Genomic DNA, 19,011 nt, shown 5'->3' with positions numbered 1-19,011 from the left:
AGTGTCCATATAATTGCTATCGCAATAACATACATAAATTTTCAAATCAAAGCGAATTTTACTGAGCATCACACGGATGTCTAGGGGCGCGGACTAAAAGCCTATGCAAAGCTTGATTAGTGGTCAGCACCCCCTACAGAAAAATTTGACGCTAATAGGAATATACAGTCAATATTCGCAACCCTTGGGGCATGCCAGAAGTTACGGTGACACCGAATCATTTTGCTCCGTTAATCTAAACACGCTGCGTTCACCCAGTCAAATAATTTCTGATCGAATCGACTATAGCAGGACGAATGCAGAGACATGATAGTTTATGTAACACCAAGGCATGAGGAGCAGTATCAAATGCCTTCCGGAAGTCCAAAACTACACAGTCTACCTGGTAACTTAAGTCGAAAGTGTAAAACAGATCATGGCATATTTCTACCATTTGAGTCATGCATAACAAGCCTGGTCTGAATCCATGTTGGGTATTTGAAAAGAAACTATTCATTTGAAGGTGTTTCATAACAGCACTGTAGATTATGTGTTCAATTATTTTGCAGCACCCCCGCATGTTAGAGAGATGGGCCTGTAGTTCTGTACGGTATTTCCCAGCGGAGCTGTCTACGGCTAGGATGCCGGGATGTTTTTTGCGTCCGTCGACAGAAAACTATCATCATCAATGGCTCATACCCCCGTAAGGCTGAGGCTACAAGCACTCGGCAAAGTAAAGCGAACAGTGCCTACATTCTTTGGAATCACGCATATATCATACAGAACAGCATACGTTTCAATAAAGAACAAGCTCAACACAAGCATACGAACCACATAATTGATGGTAAGGCGCTCGTGATAGCAATGCGAAGCACGTAGCACTCCCCGCATACTTTTCCCGGTAAATATCACTGTTTCGCAAGCTGCCGCAGCGACGCCAGCTTTCGACGTGCGGTGCGACGTCCCTAGCCGTTCGTATATGAAATGACCAGCCTAGCAACTGATTTCAATGTTAATTGTTGCATCACCGATATGGGCGGCGAAGTGCTGTCAAAATTATCATTACTCCCATTCCTACCAATACTCTAAAATAGCACTACTACCATTACTCTAAAGCCATAAAGCACTGCATACCCCCCTGAGCTGTTGTAGTGGTGGTTTTCAACAGCTTCGCTCGACATCCACGTTCGCAGGTCCGAGATGGAGAGGTCTTTCTTTTTCTTTTTTTTTTCAGACCACTATTATGAATAGACACTACATCAGCTACTTTCCGCTGTGCTGGAATTGAACAGCTGTGTGATGATTTATTAAACAAAACAACGCATAAATAAGTAATTTCTTGAGAACAAACTTTGATTACCAAGGACGGCAAACCATCAGGACCTGCAGCAAATTGTTTTGTTTTTTTTAATTAGAAAGCAGCTTCAGAACACCGGTATAAGTGACAGTAATCATAGGCATATTTTCGTCGGCTATTTCATGCATTTCAAAGTGGACTAATGCATGCGGAAGAAAACACGGATTTAAAATAGTAATTAAATGAGCATGCCTTCTCATACTCGTGAGACACCGTTTTCTCATCGACTAATATATTAGGTACTGTGGTCACTTCTGCACTGTTAATTTTAACGAATTGGCAAAATTCTTTAGGGCTCCCTTCCAGTCTTGTATCAAGCGAAAAAATGTAATTTTGTTTGCTCACTTAGATCTTTTCTTTTATTTTGTAGCTTAAGTGGCGCATTTCTTGGAAAGCACACTGCTTGTGATTTTTAAATATGTAGAATAGAGGCGGTGTTTCTTGTTTATTAGTGCTCGAATTTCTTTATTTACGCAGGGTTTGTCATTCTGAAGTTTACTTCGTAAGAGTTTTGAAGGAATGTGTTGTTCTATTAAAGCCATTAGTTTATCCCTGAAAAGAATCCAAGCTTTATCTATGTCCAGTGACTGGGTGACTTCACAAAAATCTGGGTAAAAACGAGAAAGTTCACGGGATTATGACTCATAATCACCTCGATCATGAAAAACACCTTGCTAGGTTTTTGTGGGCTGTTCTAACTGAAGTGTTAGAGCAAGTGTCCACAACGCAATCATGACCACTGATACCGACGATGATGACTGTATTTTGGATCAATGACACAGAGTTAGAGAAAAACAAATCCAAAGTGCTAGCGGAAGAGTGGTCTCGTTTTGTGCCCTCATACACGATAAAGGTAGCGAAGTGAAGTCTGACAGCACAGGTTTTCTATCTACCCAGTGAACGGCAGGCATATTAATGTCTCCAGCACGAATAAAGTCACAATTTATGGTAGTTAAGAAACTTGACAACTCTTTATATGATTCCGGGTTAGTAGAGTTTCGAGGTCGGTAAAAGGATGCAATGGCGCCGCCGCTACCAATTTTAAGTTTAACCTTGCACCAGACAAATTCAGAACAATGTATAGTAGGCAGTTCACTTCTCTGAAGACATTCATTAACGAGAATAAAAACGCCACCATGTTTCTGCCACAATGATCGTAGTATTTTTTTCTAATATTTTAGATATCAGCGTCAATCTTTAACACAAAGAAGTGACAAGTCGAAATTGAGACGTCAGTATTTGGTCAGTGTTCGCTTGAATTGTGTACCAGGTGCTTTTTTTTTCCAGAATGCTTACACGCGAACAAATTGTGCTTAGACGAGCGGAAAATGTTCCAAGTAAAGAAAAGCACTATTCTGTCATGGGAGAGTATATGTACCACAAGGTAAACAAAGTGATACTGCAAGAGCTGTTTCAAAAAAAAAAAAACAATTCTGAGATTTTACGCGCCAAAACCACGATTTGATTATGAGGCACGCCATAGTGGGGGACTCTGGAAAATTTGGACCACCTGTGGTTCCATGGGTTCTTGGACCACCTGGGGTGTTTTCGCTTTTCGCCCCCATCGAAGTGCGGCCGCCGTGGCCGGGTTTCAAGTGCTGTTTCGACTTTCTTTCTTTGCACGTACGAAAGCAATTGCACGTAATTCTACAACAATGCACACTCACAGATTCTTCCATTGAGATCGAGACGGGTGATACCGTGGCTCGCGGCACCACCATTATGCCAGTCCGCGACGTCGTGGTGATAGTGGAGACAGTCAACACACCAGCGACGACTGTGGCAACCACTTCTGCGACGACTACGGCAACCACTGAGAAAACGGCCACCACCACTCAGGAAACTGGAACACCTACCGCGTCATCAGCCGCACCCGCGGAAAGTAGGTCCATCCAACGCGTTCCTATCTATCTATCTATCTATCTATCTATCTATCTATCTATCTATCTATCTATCTATCTATCTATCTATCTATCTATCTATCTATCTATCTATCTATCTATCTATCTATCTATCTATCTATCTATCTATCTATCTATCTATCTATCTATCTATCTATCGGAAAGTTGGTCCATCGCTAGCACCTGTGTGTCTGTCTGTCTGTGTGATAGCGCATGCAGTAAAGGATAGTACAGTGCTATTTACAGAAGAGTGAGTCGCGTACATGAATCCGATAGTCAGCCTACCGCCAACCTAATCATCTTTCATAACGGAGACACGACTGCTTTCCCATTGGCCAATGCGCGAACCAGAGCAGCAGCTCATGTGTCCACCTCAAAGATAAGCGCGCGTCAAGTTTAACATCAAGCGCGTTTCCTTGTTGCTCTGTCCGCGCTGCGAGCAGTGCTGGACGACCAGCCCTTGGTGTGCACCATGGGCACGAGGCTCAACTCGACGCAGATGTTCCCGACGGATGGTTTGTGCGAGTACATCTTCTTCGACTCGCTGTACAAGGATGGCCGCAACTCGCTTGCTGCGCCTAATCTCTTCGATACCGGCTTGCAAATATTCATCAACGCCGCCCGCATGTACCACATCACGGCATTCGGCATTGGCATTTCCTACGAGTGAGTAAGCCGCAGATACTTAAAGGGAAGCGAAAGGTAAACACTAAATTAGCGTAGACCGGTAAATGATTGTTTTAAAACTGTATTTTTAGTTAATTTCGCTGTCAGAGGCTCATTTTAAAACAAAGTGAAGCTCAAAATATCACTTTTTTTATTTCCTGCCGACACCTTCAATATGTCAGTGTTGCGTCACACATTTTAATGAATTTTTCGTCCTCTTGGAATTTTAGCTCAATAAAGGTACTTCATACTTGCTAAGTTCAACTAAGTCGCCAAAATTTGTGACGTCACGACGACTGGTGTGGGAACTTCAAGGCGGTGGTGCCATCTCGCCTTCATCCTTCTGTCATTCCTGGCTTGTCAAGCCTTCTCTCGCGACAAGAGAGAGAGAGAGAACTTTATTTATTTCCGGCAGATTGCTGGGCTGGGTTCCCACCTAGGAGCCAGCGGAGAGACCGTGTCTCCCGGCAGCTTCCTCGGCCTGCTGGATAGCCCACAGTTGCTGATCCAGGCCTGAACTGAGCAGCGCAGTCCCCCAACGCGCCCGAAGGCCCTCATTGGAGGCCGCGACCCCAGTATTGCTGATTAATGCTGGACATGCCCATAGGATGTGATCTAGTGTGGCTCTGGTGTTACAATACTGGCATAGATTGGTTGTATATAATTCGGGCTATATATGGTTCATGATGACAGGGTTCGTGTATGTTCGTGTTTGTAGCTGCCGCTATTGAACGGACTGGGCCCGATTGAGCTTGGGGTGAGGCGGTGGATACTCACGCCTTTGCATTCGATAATGTTGAGTAATGCCACAGAATTTAGTGAGCCGATCGTCCCATTCCCACACCACCGCGGAGGTGTCCGTTCGGGTGGCTGCTTCTTCGAACGCGGTTCGGAACGTGAGATCTCGAACCACGTTGTGCGCCACCTCGTTTGGACTGAACTCCGGTTGATCAAGAGGTGTGTGGGCTGGGATCCAGAGGATTTGTACGCATTTGTCTGCCTCATAAGTTTTGCCTCTAATAAGGATCCGCAATGCCTCAGGGGAGATTCTGCCGTTGGCGTAGTTTCGCACGGCCGTTTGAGAGTCGCTGATGATATACGAGGCATTGGTGTGAGCTATCGCCAGCGCGATAGCCACTTCCTCCGCCGTTTCTACGTGTCTTGTGGCGATTGATGCGCTTGCTTTGCATTGGTGTTTGTGGTCTACGACCGCAGCTACGAAGCGGTGACGGTCCCGATAGTGTGCTGCATCGACAAAGACCGCTTCCTCGTTGTGACCAAAAATCTTAGTCATAGCTTTGACTCTACTGACGCGTCTGCCCTCGTTGTGTTCGGGGTGCATGTTCTTGGGTATCGGTGGAACTGTGAGTTTAGTTCGGATATCACGTGGTATGTCATGCTTGTCGCCGTGTTGGGTGTGGTAAGAGATGCCGAGATTCTCGAGTATCTGGCGGCCTGGCTTAGTCTTGGCCAATCGCTCGTATTGTGATATTTGTTGTGCCTCGATAAGCTCCTCGAGGGTATTGTGTAATCCCAGTTTAAGAAGGAGGTCTGTGCGACAAGAGCAGATTTTATTTGTTTTCGCTGCATGGTAAATTACAAATGTTGTGATCTGGGACGCACAAATGGTGCAGACGAAAGCAAATTCACATTTTCTACGCGTTCGGTAAACATTGCACCGATTTAGAATAGGTCTGCTGCATTTAAAAGAAAACCTTACATCTACCGACTGCAGATATACATTTAAAATTGCACATCATCAGCTTTTTCGAAAGGCTTTTTTGCTTGTTTTTTTGTACTTTTTTTTTACTTAGGGAATTAAAAATGAACATTCAAGCCGCCAACTCTGTAAATCAGACCCGAGCGCTCGTGTCGGTCGTCTCCTTTGTCCCATTCTTAAGCGCAGCTCCTTCGCAAAAGTATGTACCATCCGGCCCAAATTAGCCCACTGCTAACTCCGTAATTGAGTAATAAAAGAAACGATACCACTGCTCTTTAAAATTCACTGACTGAGACGTCTAAAGGGTGACAATATTGTTGCGTTATACGCCGCTCTGAATGGTGCTAATGATTTCTGAGTAGGACATACTCAGAACCTTCGAAAGCAATGTAACTATTTCACGTGAAGTAAATGTCCTTTAGAGAACTGTCATTTAGAGAAATGTCCGTTAGAAAAATGATTTAGAGAACTAGAATAATAGTTCTTGTTGCAGAGTTCGAGTTGAGACAATTTGATAACTTCGTTCCGGGTCTTTTACCCCCTTTTTTGCTAGCTTTTTTTTTTTCCTGTTTCTAAGTCGCAAGTCAAAACTCCGCGACCCAGAAACGACACAGTTTTCCTGAAAGCAAATAATTTTGTGTCAATATCAAGCTGCAGTGATATTCCCGTTGTCACGAACAGACTGTCATTATATTGAGCTGCAATTAAGGCAAAAGAACGAAGCTACCACGAGTGATTGCAAGCATTAATTAAAACCGCAAACTTTCGCATTCTGACTCATTTGGTTCCGCGGACGACGATTATCCATCCCTGAATGCATTCTTTTACAGCGAAGCTGTCTATGGCTATGGTTATATGCATTTCTCGTGTTTGTCAACAGATCTGCGTGTGGAAAAACTCAGCTCCCGAATTTGATGCAGAATTGCTTCATTCTATGCAAAAGCTTATACGTCTCATCACTTGGATGTGCATTTTCAGTAGATTAGTTATCAGTAGGCACCATTTTCAACATCAGTAGAGTCCCAGGTAGACAATAAGGGTTTCTCAAAGATTTTCCGCTGTTCCACCCGCGTCGACCATGTGTACGCTCGCACCAACCTCCCTTTGTGGTCGTTCCAAGTGCTTACGTGCCTAGTTTCTTTCCGCTCTCCCGACGTGGCGGTCCCGTCGCGCGCGTCTAGTTTCCGACAGCTTCCCGAGGTGGAGGTAGTCTTCCACGCGAATGTATGCCGCCGATTATGACCGCCGATCAAAATGAGTGTGTGCGTGTGTCCTTCTTGGGGGGTGACCGCCGTCGCTGCCCAAGAGAAATAAAACTTGCTCATACCTTTGATCGAAATTCTCGGTCCCCTCTATGTCGTGTGCTAAATTGCTTCGCTGGTAATCCACCTTCACAGCATTGCAATGGCGCGAGAATTTTCATACCATTTACCCCGTAATCTGTAGAATTTGACAGGTGGCTGCCGGCTCCGAGTGTTTTTGACACTGCTGTGGCAGTTCACCATACAACAGTACCGGGGTCCCTGGCTACCTGACCGCCGAACCATCGCGAAACATCGGCGATGCGAGGAGCGATTTCGGGAAGATTGCGAGCATCGCCGAGCGCCTCACGGTGCCGGATTGGATTGGATTCTTGGGTGTTACGTGCCAAAACGACAATTTGATTATGAGAGACACCGTAGTGGGTATCTCCGCATTTATTCTGACCACCAGGGGATCTTTAAAGTGCCCAAATGCACAGGACACGGGCGTTTTTGCATTCCGCCCAATCGAAATGCAGCCGCCGCGGCCGGAATTTGATCCCGCGAGCGCGTGCTTACCAGCGCAACACCCGCTACGCCACCGTGGCGGGTTCACGGTGCCGGCGACATGAGGCATCTTGACGCCGTCTTGGGTGGCGAGTGGCGCTGGCGTCTGCTGGCAAACTTGAGGCTGTGAGCTCTATATAATGCAGACATCAGCAAATATGCGCATGCAGGATATGTTATAGGGCAGGTCGTTTATGTAGGTAAGAAACACTGGGGGGACCAAGAACCGCTCCCCTTGGGTACACTTGAGGAAACATTGGAAAGGGACGAAGAAAATTAATGATCGTAAATAGCTGCCTCCTAGAAAGTAAATTGCGATGTCAAGATAAAGTTAGCAAATCGAGTTTTGATGCTGATAATTTCACAAATAGATGACTATGGGCAACGCAGCCGAGTACATTACAAAAACTCAAAAGTCAAGATGGGGGCCGACTGATGGAGTAGCGCACTGGGGTATAAATGTTACAAAACGGAGATAAGGTGCCTCAGAAAGATTGGCCTACGTTTCGATAATTGGTCCCACCATCCTCAAAAGCGGCCTTGTCATTTTCGGCAGGTTAGCTTTAACAGGTTTGTAGGGTGGTATCTCGTGCGGTCGTTGTCGGCGGCGGCTGACTGTAAAAGAAAATGGACTGAAGAGAATATGAGCCCGGTCGTATGACGTGTTCAGACATGGTTTCTAAGACGAGGGGAAAAGGAGCGGGAGACTGATAGGGCGGCAGGGGGAAAAAAAACGAGAAAAGGATACAGGCGATGGCTTAAGGAGATTGTTGGGGGTTGAGCGGGCTAGGTGACTGCCACCGCCCCGCTTCAAAGGGCATGCCAATAAATCGTCATCATCATCATGGTGGATGCGAGCCTTCCGGGAACGGAGCAGAGACCGTAGGTGTTGCACAGTCAGCCAGCCGCTCGCGACAACTGACCACACGTAACGTCAACCTACTAACCCGTTAAAAGTAATCTGCCCGAGGATGACAAGGCCGCCTTTGACGAAGATAGGACCACCTATCGAAACGTAGGGCAGCTCTTCTGAGGCGCCGTGTTCCTGTTTGTACCCGCCGTAGTTGCATAGTGGCTTTGACGCTGTGCTGCTGAGCACGAGGTCGCGGGATCAAATCCCGGCCGCGGTGGATGCATTTCGATGTAGGCAAAATGCAAAAACGCCTGTGCACCGTGCATTGGGTGCATGTTAATGAACTCCAGGTGGTTGAAATTTATCCGGAGTCCACCACTACGACGTGACCCTATAATCACATCAGGGTTACGGCCCTCAAAACCCGACAATTTTACCTCTGTTTCAAATTCTTTTATAGCGCAGTTTTGAAAAAATCAAGAAAGATGCAGTCAGTTTGTAAGTTTGAGTCCATGTTCAAATGCAGATATATCGATAATTCCAGTAGCGTCACATATGAAAAACATCTCCTGAACCTATGCTGATTATCGAAAAAAAAATATTAGATTCTAGGTGATGATAAAGGTGGCAGGCGATAATGGGCTCCATCATTTTGCAGCATATGCATGTTATCAAAAGTAATACTGCTTATTAGGGCAGCCGAGCTTTAATACAACTCACACGGTTCCGTAAAACACGATATCTGATATAACGCACAACGACAGCCAAGAAGTGCATCCTTTTCTTCATTGCACAAGCTGCACTTATAGCTGTTAAAAACCCGATTCCTTACCCAGTTTAACTTATATGAGGCATGCGTTATCACTTGTCAATTTAATTTTGTCATCTTGATTACAGTTTCTATGTCTTCAGCTTTCCCAAGTGCTTCAGCAGACTTTCCTGTTTTCGAGATTCTGCTCATAATTGCTGAGTAAATTTTCCTGTGGTGTTTGTCTTGATGTTTGTTTTAGGCTTTTACACCTAAATCATTGACATTCTTCCTTCTTTGATTTCGCCATTAGCGCACTCAGAATGAATATGCACAAAGTAATGATTGATCTGCCCTAGCGCACGCTATAGGTTTGTAAATGTAACCTGCAAGGAGTGACGAATGCTGTTCTCATGACGCAGTGCTGCGTACCACCTGGAGTTGTTCCTAAACCAGGGCAGTGACGGATACAAGCCACTGCAGCACTTTTGGGATCATTCAATCTACCACATCGGTGTTCTGGACACCGCTACCGTGAACCCGAGAGAAGTTGACGTAATACCTGCCCTGGGGTGCCTCAAGGTAGGCAGGCCCTGCTCGCACAAAAGTGGCCCAGGCTTGAGTCTATTGTAGGCACAGCAAACTATGTAAGGCAGTGCGTTCTCTGCCTTTGAAACAAGGGGGGAAAACAAGCAAAAAGAAAGAAGGGAAGGGAAATGGAGGACTTGGAGCTCGATACCTTTGAAAAACTACCGGAAGCCTCAGAGAGCCCCTACATAATTTGATACAATAACTTTCTTCAAACTGGGCCCAGTTTCGTTTTCCAGGAGGAGCGTAATGTGTGTCGTGACGTCCTCACACAGAAGGCGATGACAGGGGAGGAGGTCATCGCGATGTTTTGGCACTGGCTTCGATCGACTTAATGCTCTGTTAGGCTTCCACATCGGGACACGCAACAAGGAGCACCATTTGATGATACATAATTTTATTTCAGGCTAAAGTTGTCTTGAAATATCGTACCTGGTGTCACCGACATTGAAGTGACCTTGTGACACAGAGCAAATTTGCTGGCCTCGCGTAGAAGTAGGGTCAGTTATATGATGTTGCTTTCTAACAAAAAAAAAGCATCCTTGCGAGAACCAACCTTGGATTTATACCTTTATAAGCGTCCCTCAGTGTGTCATGTAATGTAGCAATACACCCACTCAACATATTTACATTTGGACATATTTATCATTTTTAACAATTGTTCTCATTAAATGAGCATGGCTTGTGAACTTCTTCACAAGCATGGCTTGTGAACTTCTTTGTTTCATTTTCCTCTGGTGTTTCTTCACTCCGTCCCTGTTAATATTGCATGCCAATCCAACACACGTTTGAGCTAGTGTGAAGTGAACCTTTGTTCATTGATGATGCTTATGTGAGGCTATACGAATGCTGGTTTGGTTTGATGAGATTTATGTAGAAATTGTACGGGGTCCTGCCCATCCTGGAGGATTCGCCAAGAACGGGCACACACCGTGTAGCCAAATGAAGGAAAATAAAGTAAATAAAATAACTGTTTAAATATACTTCACCATGGTATTAGGAGATGGGATTTTCAGATGCTTCTGAGCCGCCATTATAGTTTCAAGTATTATGTACGACGGGGGGGGGGGGGGGGGGGGGGGCATTTGTGGTCACCATACAAGGGTTATATAGGCCATTCGAGTGGTACCTCCATGCGGCGCCTTGTAGCAACTCCAGTGTCTGAAGTTGGCAGTAAACACCCATAAACTGACAAACGGCAAATTCGTAAAAAAAAAGACCATTAGCAACGGGCAATCAGAATGAAATGGTAAACTCAGCGGTAATGCAGTTCCACTCAACGTGAAAGCTGGGCAAGTGCGGTGCAGTGATTCGCCGGTGTTTTCTTTGTGTTTATCTTGTGTTATCCTGTGTTTATCTTGTGTTTAGCTATTCATTTCACGATGTTTGGATTAGCTTGCCTACGCGGGCGAGCAACTTCAGCTTCTCGGGCGCGCACCGCTTGACCAGCTCTGCGTCGGCGCTGTCCCGCTGCCGCCCCAAGCGTGCTTGCTGCACGGCGTGCATGGCGGGAAAGAGCGTCCCGGAGCGCGGGAACGGCTAGTGTCCCTGTATATGCTCCCTGCTCCCTCCGGGAGCATATACAGAACACTAGCACGGTGTAAGAACATTTAGGTGTTGACACTGCGCGCGCGCGAGCGTCCAGATCACGGTGTAAGATATATACTCTTTAGGTGAGGACACTCGCCAGACTCGGTCAACCAGATAAAGTAGCAAAGGCGCGCGCCGATCGGCCCGGTGACGGCAGCGGATACCTATCGGCAGTACGACGCAACTTCAACAAAGAAAGCTTTTTATTGGTTTAATCTCCCGTTGTTATAGCAACCGGCTGTTCGCGGGAAATTCGAAATGATTGAGTGACGCACGAAAGTAGGTCACCGGGGAGAGGGCATGCACGCGTTCCTTGTCGGCGCACGCTCTCGCCTGCGTTTTAACTGAAGTTGCGTCGTTCCCCCGATAGGTATCCGCTGCCGTCACCGCCCCGATAGACGCGCGCCCTTGCTACTTTATCTGGTCGATCGCGTCAAGCAAGCAAGCAGAGAAGTGTCCCCACCTAAAGAGTATATATCTTACACCGTGGTCCAGATTATGTTCGGCTGCGCGCGGGCGCACCGAGTAGCTCTGCTGCGAGCCGATAGATGGCGCCGCGGTCAGCGGTGCCAGCTTAGCGGCGCCGGCGGCTTGAAATTGCTCTGCCTCCCCTAAATTTTCGTTCATATTGGAGTGAGTAAAACTCAAAGCGCGAAGTAAATCCGTTATTTCACATTAAAGTATAAGTATGCCAGGCTTAAGACTTCGCTAACATGAAGGTTCCTTATGCAGGGCGTGAATGACGTGAACACGGATCGATCGGGTAGCACTCAAAGCCCACTCAAGTTAAGCTCGCACGCACAATTTGTTTCGTCCGGTCTAGCCGTTCATCCAAGCATGAAAAATAAAAGTGTTAGCCCACGTGCTACGTACGCCTCGATCACAAGAAAATAGTGACTGCACAGGAAAATGTTGTATTTCGTGCTTATCGCTACTTCCATTCACACTCAGAAAACCGTTCAAGCACCGTTGCGCGAATTCAGTGTGGCCGCGATATAACTTGAAAAATGAAACGGCGCAAGCTTGCGATATGCTACTCACTAGCACAAAGTGGCTGTTGGTGGCTAGAACTTATGATGAGAATGCACATCAGCTACGTAAAAACTCTTTCAAATGGGAATTTATTAGGCAGGACGAAGGCAGACGTCTTATCTTGGATTACAGCGTCACTAATACAGTTTACTCATGAAAACCTGAGCAAATGCCTTTTTTTTTATTCGAACTCCACTTAACATAGACCTAACACTTCCCTTTAGCGTACCAGTACCGTCTCCCTCTCCACCCTGCTATGTTTCTTGGCGACGAACCTCTGTTTAGCACTAAAGCTGTTCTGGATTTTCTGAGCGATGTTGTACTGCATGTTATTTGCCCAATAGTTTCGTAGCGCGTCCTCTGTTCAGAGGAAGTCGCCGCGACAGTAGTTTTGCATAGCACGCGCCTCCAGGCCCTTACGTTTTCAAAGGGTCTGTCAAGGCAGTAGTGCTTTTTAAAAAAATTATCTGTGATATATTTTCGCCTATCGTCATTATCTTGCAATCTGTTCTTTCGTGATCATAGTGCACCTCATTAGCCATTGCCATAATTTTATTACATATACATTTTACGTATTTTACAGCGATTGTTTTTAGGCCCTTTTACAGCCACTACACATCTACCTTTCGCAATTCATTGCTCCATTGTCAACTCATGAACACTGGCCTGGCGCTCTTTGGCCATATCTGGCCCTTGCGCCATTAAACACCATACATCATCATCATCCACTTAACATAGACCGTGTATATTATTCATTTGGCTTTCGTCCATTGAGCAATGAGTGGCTCTTGCAAGATCTAAAAAAAGAGGTGACTTTCTTGTTTCTTATATTTCAAATGAGAATGCGCCAATGTAAGTGAATTTGACAATGCATGCTACAGCCTATCCATCAATACACTTACATCCACCACACAATAATCTCATAGACCATTTATTTTTAATTTTTTTGCAAAGACACAATACGAAAAAAATTGTGCATGAAGCAGCTCGATAATTTTAATAAGGGATAACAATTCCAGAAGCGTACGCTCTCATACACTCTTATCACCTCTTGTTCAACATACAAAAATGTTGAATAAAAACATTTTTGTATGTTGAACAAGAGGTGATAAGAGTGTATGAGAGCGTACGCTTCTGAAATTGTTATCCCTTATTAAATTATCGGCCGCATTTCGATGGAGGCGAAATGCAAAAACGCCCGTGTGCTTGCGTTGTAGTGCACGTTAAAGAACCCCAGCTGGTCAAAACTAATCCGGAGCCCTCCACTACGGCGTGCCTCATAATCAGAACTGGTTTTGGCACGTAAAATCCCAGAAAGAAGAAAGAAGTTGAATAAAAACATGCAAGCGCGTAATATACACCACACGCGCATTGTGAAAAAAAAAAGTTCAGTAGCCAGGATGCAACAAATTTGAAAATCAGGCACACAACTGCACAGAAAACAGGAGTATTATACAGGGTGCACAAAGATTTTAAGATATGCAAATGTCACGTAGCTGGACAGAACCGTAGTAATGTTGTTGCCGTCCCATCGAGATACTCAGATTTTACATTCCGCATAATTACATTATTAGTCTTAATAATTAATCAACCTTTTAAATATTATAAATCAATTAAAAGTGTCAATAGAAAATTGTAGACCAACATGAAAGACTCCCGATATAGCTTTCTATTGCTGAATACGCGCTACGTAGAAGTGTTTTTCCGAGCGTGAAAGAAGCCCACGAATACACGCAACGTGCCTCGAGCGGCCAGTCGCGCGGCAATTTAGCGTGTATTTGCGGGTTTCTTTCACGCTCGGAAAACACTTTTAGGTATTAGGTATTTAGCAACAGAAAGCTGTATCGGGAGTTTTCAATCTTGCTGTACAATTCTTTCGTTCACACTTTTTATCCAATTATAGCATTAGAAAAGTTGATTAACTAATTATGAAAATAATTATGTAATTAGGCGAAATGCAAAAAAAATAATCTGACTATCTACAAGGGACGGCAGACAACATTACCTTGGTTCTATCCAGCTACGTGACATTTGCATATTTTTAAATCTTGGTGCATGATAGTTAACACACCCAGTATATATCTTGTACATGCAGCAAAAGTTTCACAAACTACTATGTCACACAGGAGGTTCTCTCTTCCGCAGCGGCTTTCGAGGTTTATTTGACCGTGTGAGCTTCTTGGGACAGTTCGGAAATGAGGTGGGAACTGCATTTGCAGACAAAACACGGCTCTTTGGCGCGTCAAGTAGCACCCTTTTATCGAGCTCCGCTTAATATGCCGTCGATATCGTATCCTCTGAAAAATGCTTGGCGCAGACATGGTCAGCAGGCATTAGTGTTCGGTCTGCCCTCAGATTTGCATGGCACTCCTGCTCTAGACGACCGCTGTCGGACGGCGCTTTGAATAAAGGCACACGCTCCGCACAAGTCGGGTATCCAGAATTACAGTTCGGAACGAAGCATTTTTTACCCATTTCAAACGCCCCTCAGAAGGCCGCTGCCACCTTTGTCGAGGGCCCGGGGTAACAATACCCAAGCACAAGCTCATGAAACGCACGCTAACAAAAAGCGTGCCTTCAAAACAGCGCGGCCGCACATGCAAGCAGGAAAACGAAGCAGCGGCAGCACGCGCCTTGCCGCCGAGCTGGGACCGCATTCCGTAGCGTCCCTCTACGACGGCGCCGACCGAGCTGTAACCGAGCCGAACATAATCTGGACGCCAGCGGGTGGTCCTTTCGCGCGCGTTGTGGGGAGAGTTCCAGCACCTTTCTTGCTTATTCTTACACCGTGAACACTAGGAACGGCTCTCTTTCAGCTCGCCCTAGCGAAATCTTTCCACTTGTGAGGCTGTGGCGCCCTCTCTTGACTAGTTTCGGTATCAGCTTGGCGTTTTCAATCAAGTTTTCATTACCTTGGTTTAATGAATGCGTTAATTTATGATGTTTTCCATATTTTTTATTACTTTATGCTTATTGGGTTTAATTTTACCCATTTTTAGGGGAATTTTAGAGAAATTTTATGTCTTACGTAGACCTTGTGTTGTGCGTAACACCCACCGATGAGGGACGACGTCCCGGGCTCCCTAAAGTGCTCCGCACTTAAAAGAACCACAGACAGCCATCAGTTTAAAATACAATACCGTGCAGGCATGTTCTGGCTGTCCTCACGCGTGGCGGCACAGCGATCCCCGTAACGTATGGACTAGGCAGTGCATTGTGACGTCATGACGCAGCCACCGTGCCGTGACGTTTCGACACTGGCCGAAACGTCGAACTTAAATGTTTGTTTTCGCTTTTAACGTACGCCTCCACTTCTTTAAATATATTAAACACTATGGGCCAGATTCAGAAAGCGTTTATTTCGTAAGTGCTCTTTCCTATTGGCCGGCCGCCTTAGATAATATGTCTTGCATCCGGATTGGCTGAAATTCTTTCTGTCGAACAATTTCAGCATAAAAAGCGTTTGCGAATTTAAGCCCTGATCTTGAATATATATAACACCTTTAACATGCGACCCACTTCCCACACTTCACACACACTCTTTCTTCCACTTTGACACTGCTAATGCTCACGCATTAATGTGCAGTGAAGCTCTAGCTTTGTATGGCACAATAAGCACATCAGATATTCCTGGTATACGTATATACGTTTCCCTGCACATAAATACATCTATACAAATGTACGTAGAACGCTCACGTTCCAACGCTTTTCGTTAACCATTTACGTAAATTGAACTCTTAAGAACTCTAATGTGCACTTTTTTATTTTTGCCGCTAACCTTTATTTTCTTGTTTTTGTAATGCGCACACACACCCATGGTCCTCGTGTATAAACATATATACATGCTTGCTGTTCATTGAAAAATACGTTTGAAGGAGTTGACCTTTACGTAGGAAGACATCTGGGGAACAAGAGACGCGCTTCAAAGAATATATCGTGGCAACAAGTAAATGAGCCATCCAATCTCATCGCAGATCCTGCGGAACCGCTACTCCAAGGATATCATGGACCAGGGCATCAAGGTCTTCACATTTTTCGCAGCAAATGTTCCAAACAGCGCCTGGGCTAAGTTCTACATCAGCAATTTCAGGTAGGTTCGCTTAGAATTCAATACGTGCCCGCTAATGCCCCGCTGTCAACACAATTAAATTCACCGCCGCAGAGCAAATAAGACACTGCAACGCGTTCTCCTTCCCACCACGTCATGTAATCGTCGAACGTGCTGTTCTCTTGCACCGCATGTCCATACCACCGCTGTGCGCATGCGTGTCCCATATTACACGCCGCCATGACCGTTCGCTCTGTCCGACGCGCCGCGCTAAGTGTGCTACAAATGCCTGAAAAGTAGGCCATTGTTGGTTACTTATCGAAAAAGTTATTAAATTTTACGAGTTTTTAGTCATCAGAGCGACAACACTATATTTTTGGACTCTTAGCAGCTTTTAAGGAAATTCTTACTAATGGCCTGCTGAAATTTTCGAAGGTAAATTGGCCAAACGAAAGTCCCTCCCCGCATTTTTTGCCAAAGCGAATATATACCGAAAAGCTAATCAGTGAGCCAAGTAGGGGCATCTAAGCTGGTTTTATGGGCAAAGCGCCATCTTGAAATGTGATACTGTTTGGCAAAATGAGGAAAGGCTGAACTTTTCAACATCCATCCGTTGACTCGGCACGCTGCAGGTGGTAAGTAAAGCCCATGTATTTTTTAAAATATGAAAGACGTCTGGGGAAGATTAAAACACTATAAGGACACAATTCTTAGAAGTTATTATCATCATTACCATCACTTAGCGACTTTTCAGTAAAAATGGCAGGTTTCAAGCCGCGACTTGGCAGACATATAGGGGAGCCAAAATGTTTTTATTTTCACTATTTTTTTAATCTGTAGAAGGTGTCTGTGTTTTTTAGACAGCTCGACGCGGCTACCCTTATTCAGGTGCCAAAATGGAAACCTTCATTTCCACTATAGTGACTGCTTTACAGGCTGCTTTAGATGTGAGGAAGTTAGGCCGCCAAATCTTAGTTTGTTCAGTGCAAAAGCGTGCGAATATAGAGACATTTTTTCTGCTTGACACGTTAGCTAGGAAAGCCAGAGCATATTCAAAGAAACCGAACAAATATAAGAAGTTTGCCATGGAGAACCCGTAACGCGACCTTCCGCCCTTCGGTGACTTTTTCTTTGAAGAGGAAAATAATCAACAAGCGAAAGACAGCAAAAATAAAAGTAATGTGTAGATGAAATAGCGGAAACGAATTGGCTCACGGCAGTGCTACGAAGATGCGCGGGTGATCAGCACATAAGCACTTGAGCAGCATGATTTGATACACGTCAAGCGCCGCCTGCACAGCATTTTGCGCACAAGTTCGTTTAGTTCAGTTCAATCTTTGCAGTCACACGTTTTCCCACTGTTCTGACCTCAGTAATGCCGCTATCCGGGGGACATATAGTGCATATAAAACGCTAAACGCAGGATAAATGTCAACATCTCGCAAACTGAACCATTGCGTTATTTACAGAATTGGATTGGATAAGAACAAGCAGTTTCGCCAAAACTACTGCAATAAAATCAACAGGACAGCTTTACAGGCCAGACCACGAGGGAAGAAATGCAACTAAATTCGAGAGGGGCTTGTAAAGGCCGGCAATTGCAAAAAAAAAAAAAGAGAATCCAAAAGCGAAAATGTCAGCCTCTGTTGTCACATTTCTGTGTTTAGGAAATTTCTGCACAACCTTTGTTACAATTCCTAGGAACGTTAAGCAATCTCAAAGCTTGATTGTTGACTAGGCTGCAAAAAACATTGTAATTGCGTTTAAAAATTACGTTAACTAATGTTTGAACATTGAAACTTTGTTTCAACAAATTTTCTGCGTCTTGGCAGAAATAGCGGGCTCATTACGAAACATTGAAATTGGCGTCTAGCAAATGCCTTGATATTCATACGCTTCTGCACAGTACAAACTAGTATTCGGCGGAATAACTGCCTCAAATCAAATGCAGCCTGTAAAAACAGTCACTATTGCAGAGAAGGCAGGCTTAGATTTCTGCCCCTGAATAAATGTAGCCGCGTAAATTTGTTGGAATCAGTTAACGTTGTGAGTTGCGGTTGTTTGTATGCAATCATGAGAACACTTCTCCATGTTCATCCTCTGCGCAAACGTACTAGTTTCCCCAAACTGAACATCTTCGTTGCTTGATAACCAACCGTAACCAAACATAACCCAGCCTAACCCAAGCCAAGCTAACCTATTGTTTACTGCATAAGCTGTTATGAGCTCAATTGAATGTCCGTTTGGTTGGCGACGTTGTACACCGCCGCCACCGGTGTCCGTCGCAGCTATCGCCAGAATTGCGAAGAAGTACCCAGTTCCCGCCGGAATCCAACCCGGGCCCCCTGAGCGGTAGTCAGCTACTCTAACACTGCGCCACGCTACGGTTGCTAGCTGCTACAGAAACATGCCCTAAGCAGGCGTCCAAGCGCGCGAATACTAACGCGATGTGAGATGCGCGCCTAGTGTCTGTAAGAGCACACTTTGCATTACAGTTGCATATTATTGGGCCAGGTGGTACGCCATGTAGCAGTTACCTCCTATCGTGCCACTTGTCACACGATGTGAGATGCGCGCCGCGTGGCGTCAATACGCGCAAACTTTGCATTGCACTTGCGTTGTATTCCACCATGTTTCACGACAAGTAGCAGTTGCATCGTATCGTGCCACGTGTGAAGGGATGTGACATGTGCGTCACGTAGCCTCGATACCTGTGTTTAC

The 19,011-nt window shown here is 45.2% G+C and overlaps 1 protein-coding gene across 1 annotated transcript in view; it reads left to right on the top strand.

The window, feature by feature from the left end:
• LOC119454296 (uncharacterized) overlaps nt 1-19,011 on the top strand; it is a 42,060-nt gene that overhangs the window by 12,237 nt on the left and 10,812 nt on the right. The window contains exons 2-5 of the mRNA XM_049668015.1: nt 3,006-3,218; nt 3,681-3,903; nt 9,455-9,614; nt 16,217-16,332. Coding sequence (XP_049523972.1) covers nt 3,006-3,218; nt 3,681-3,903; nt 9,455-9,614; nt 16,217-16,332 — 712 coding nt within the window. The remainder of the gene's footprint in view (nt 1-3,005; nt 3,219-3,680; nt 3,904-9,454; nt 9,615-16,216; nt 16,333-19,011) is intronic.

Source organism: Dermacentor silvarum, chromosome 5 (assembly GCF_013339745.2).
Source record: "Dermacentor silvarum isolate Dsil-2018 chromosome 5, BIME_Dsil_1.4, whole genome shotgun sequence".
NCBI lineage: Eukaryota > Metazoa > Arthropoda > Arachnida > Ixodida > Ixodidae > Dermacentor > Dermacentor silvarum.
The sequence above is the reverse complement of the archived record's forward strand: the minus strand, read 5'-3'. Positions and strand labels throughout refer to the sequence as shown.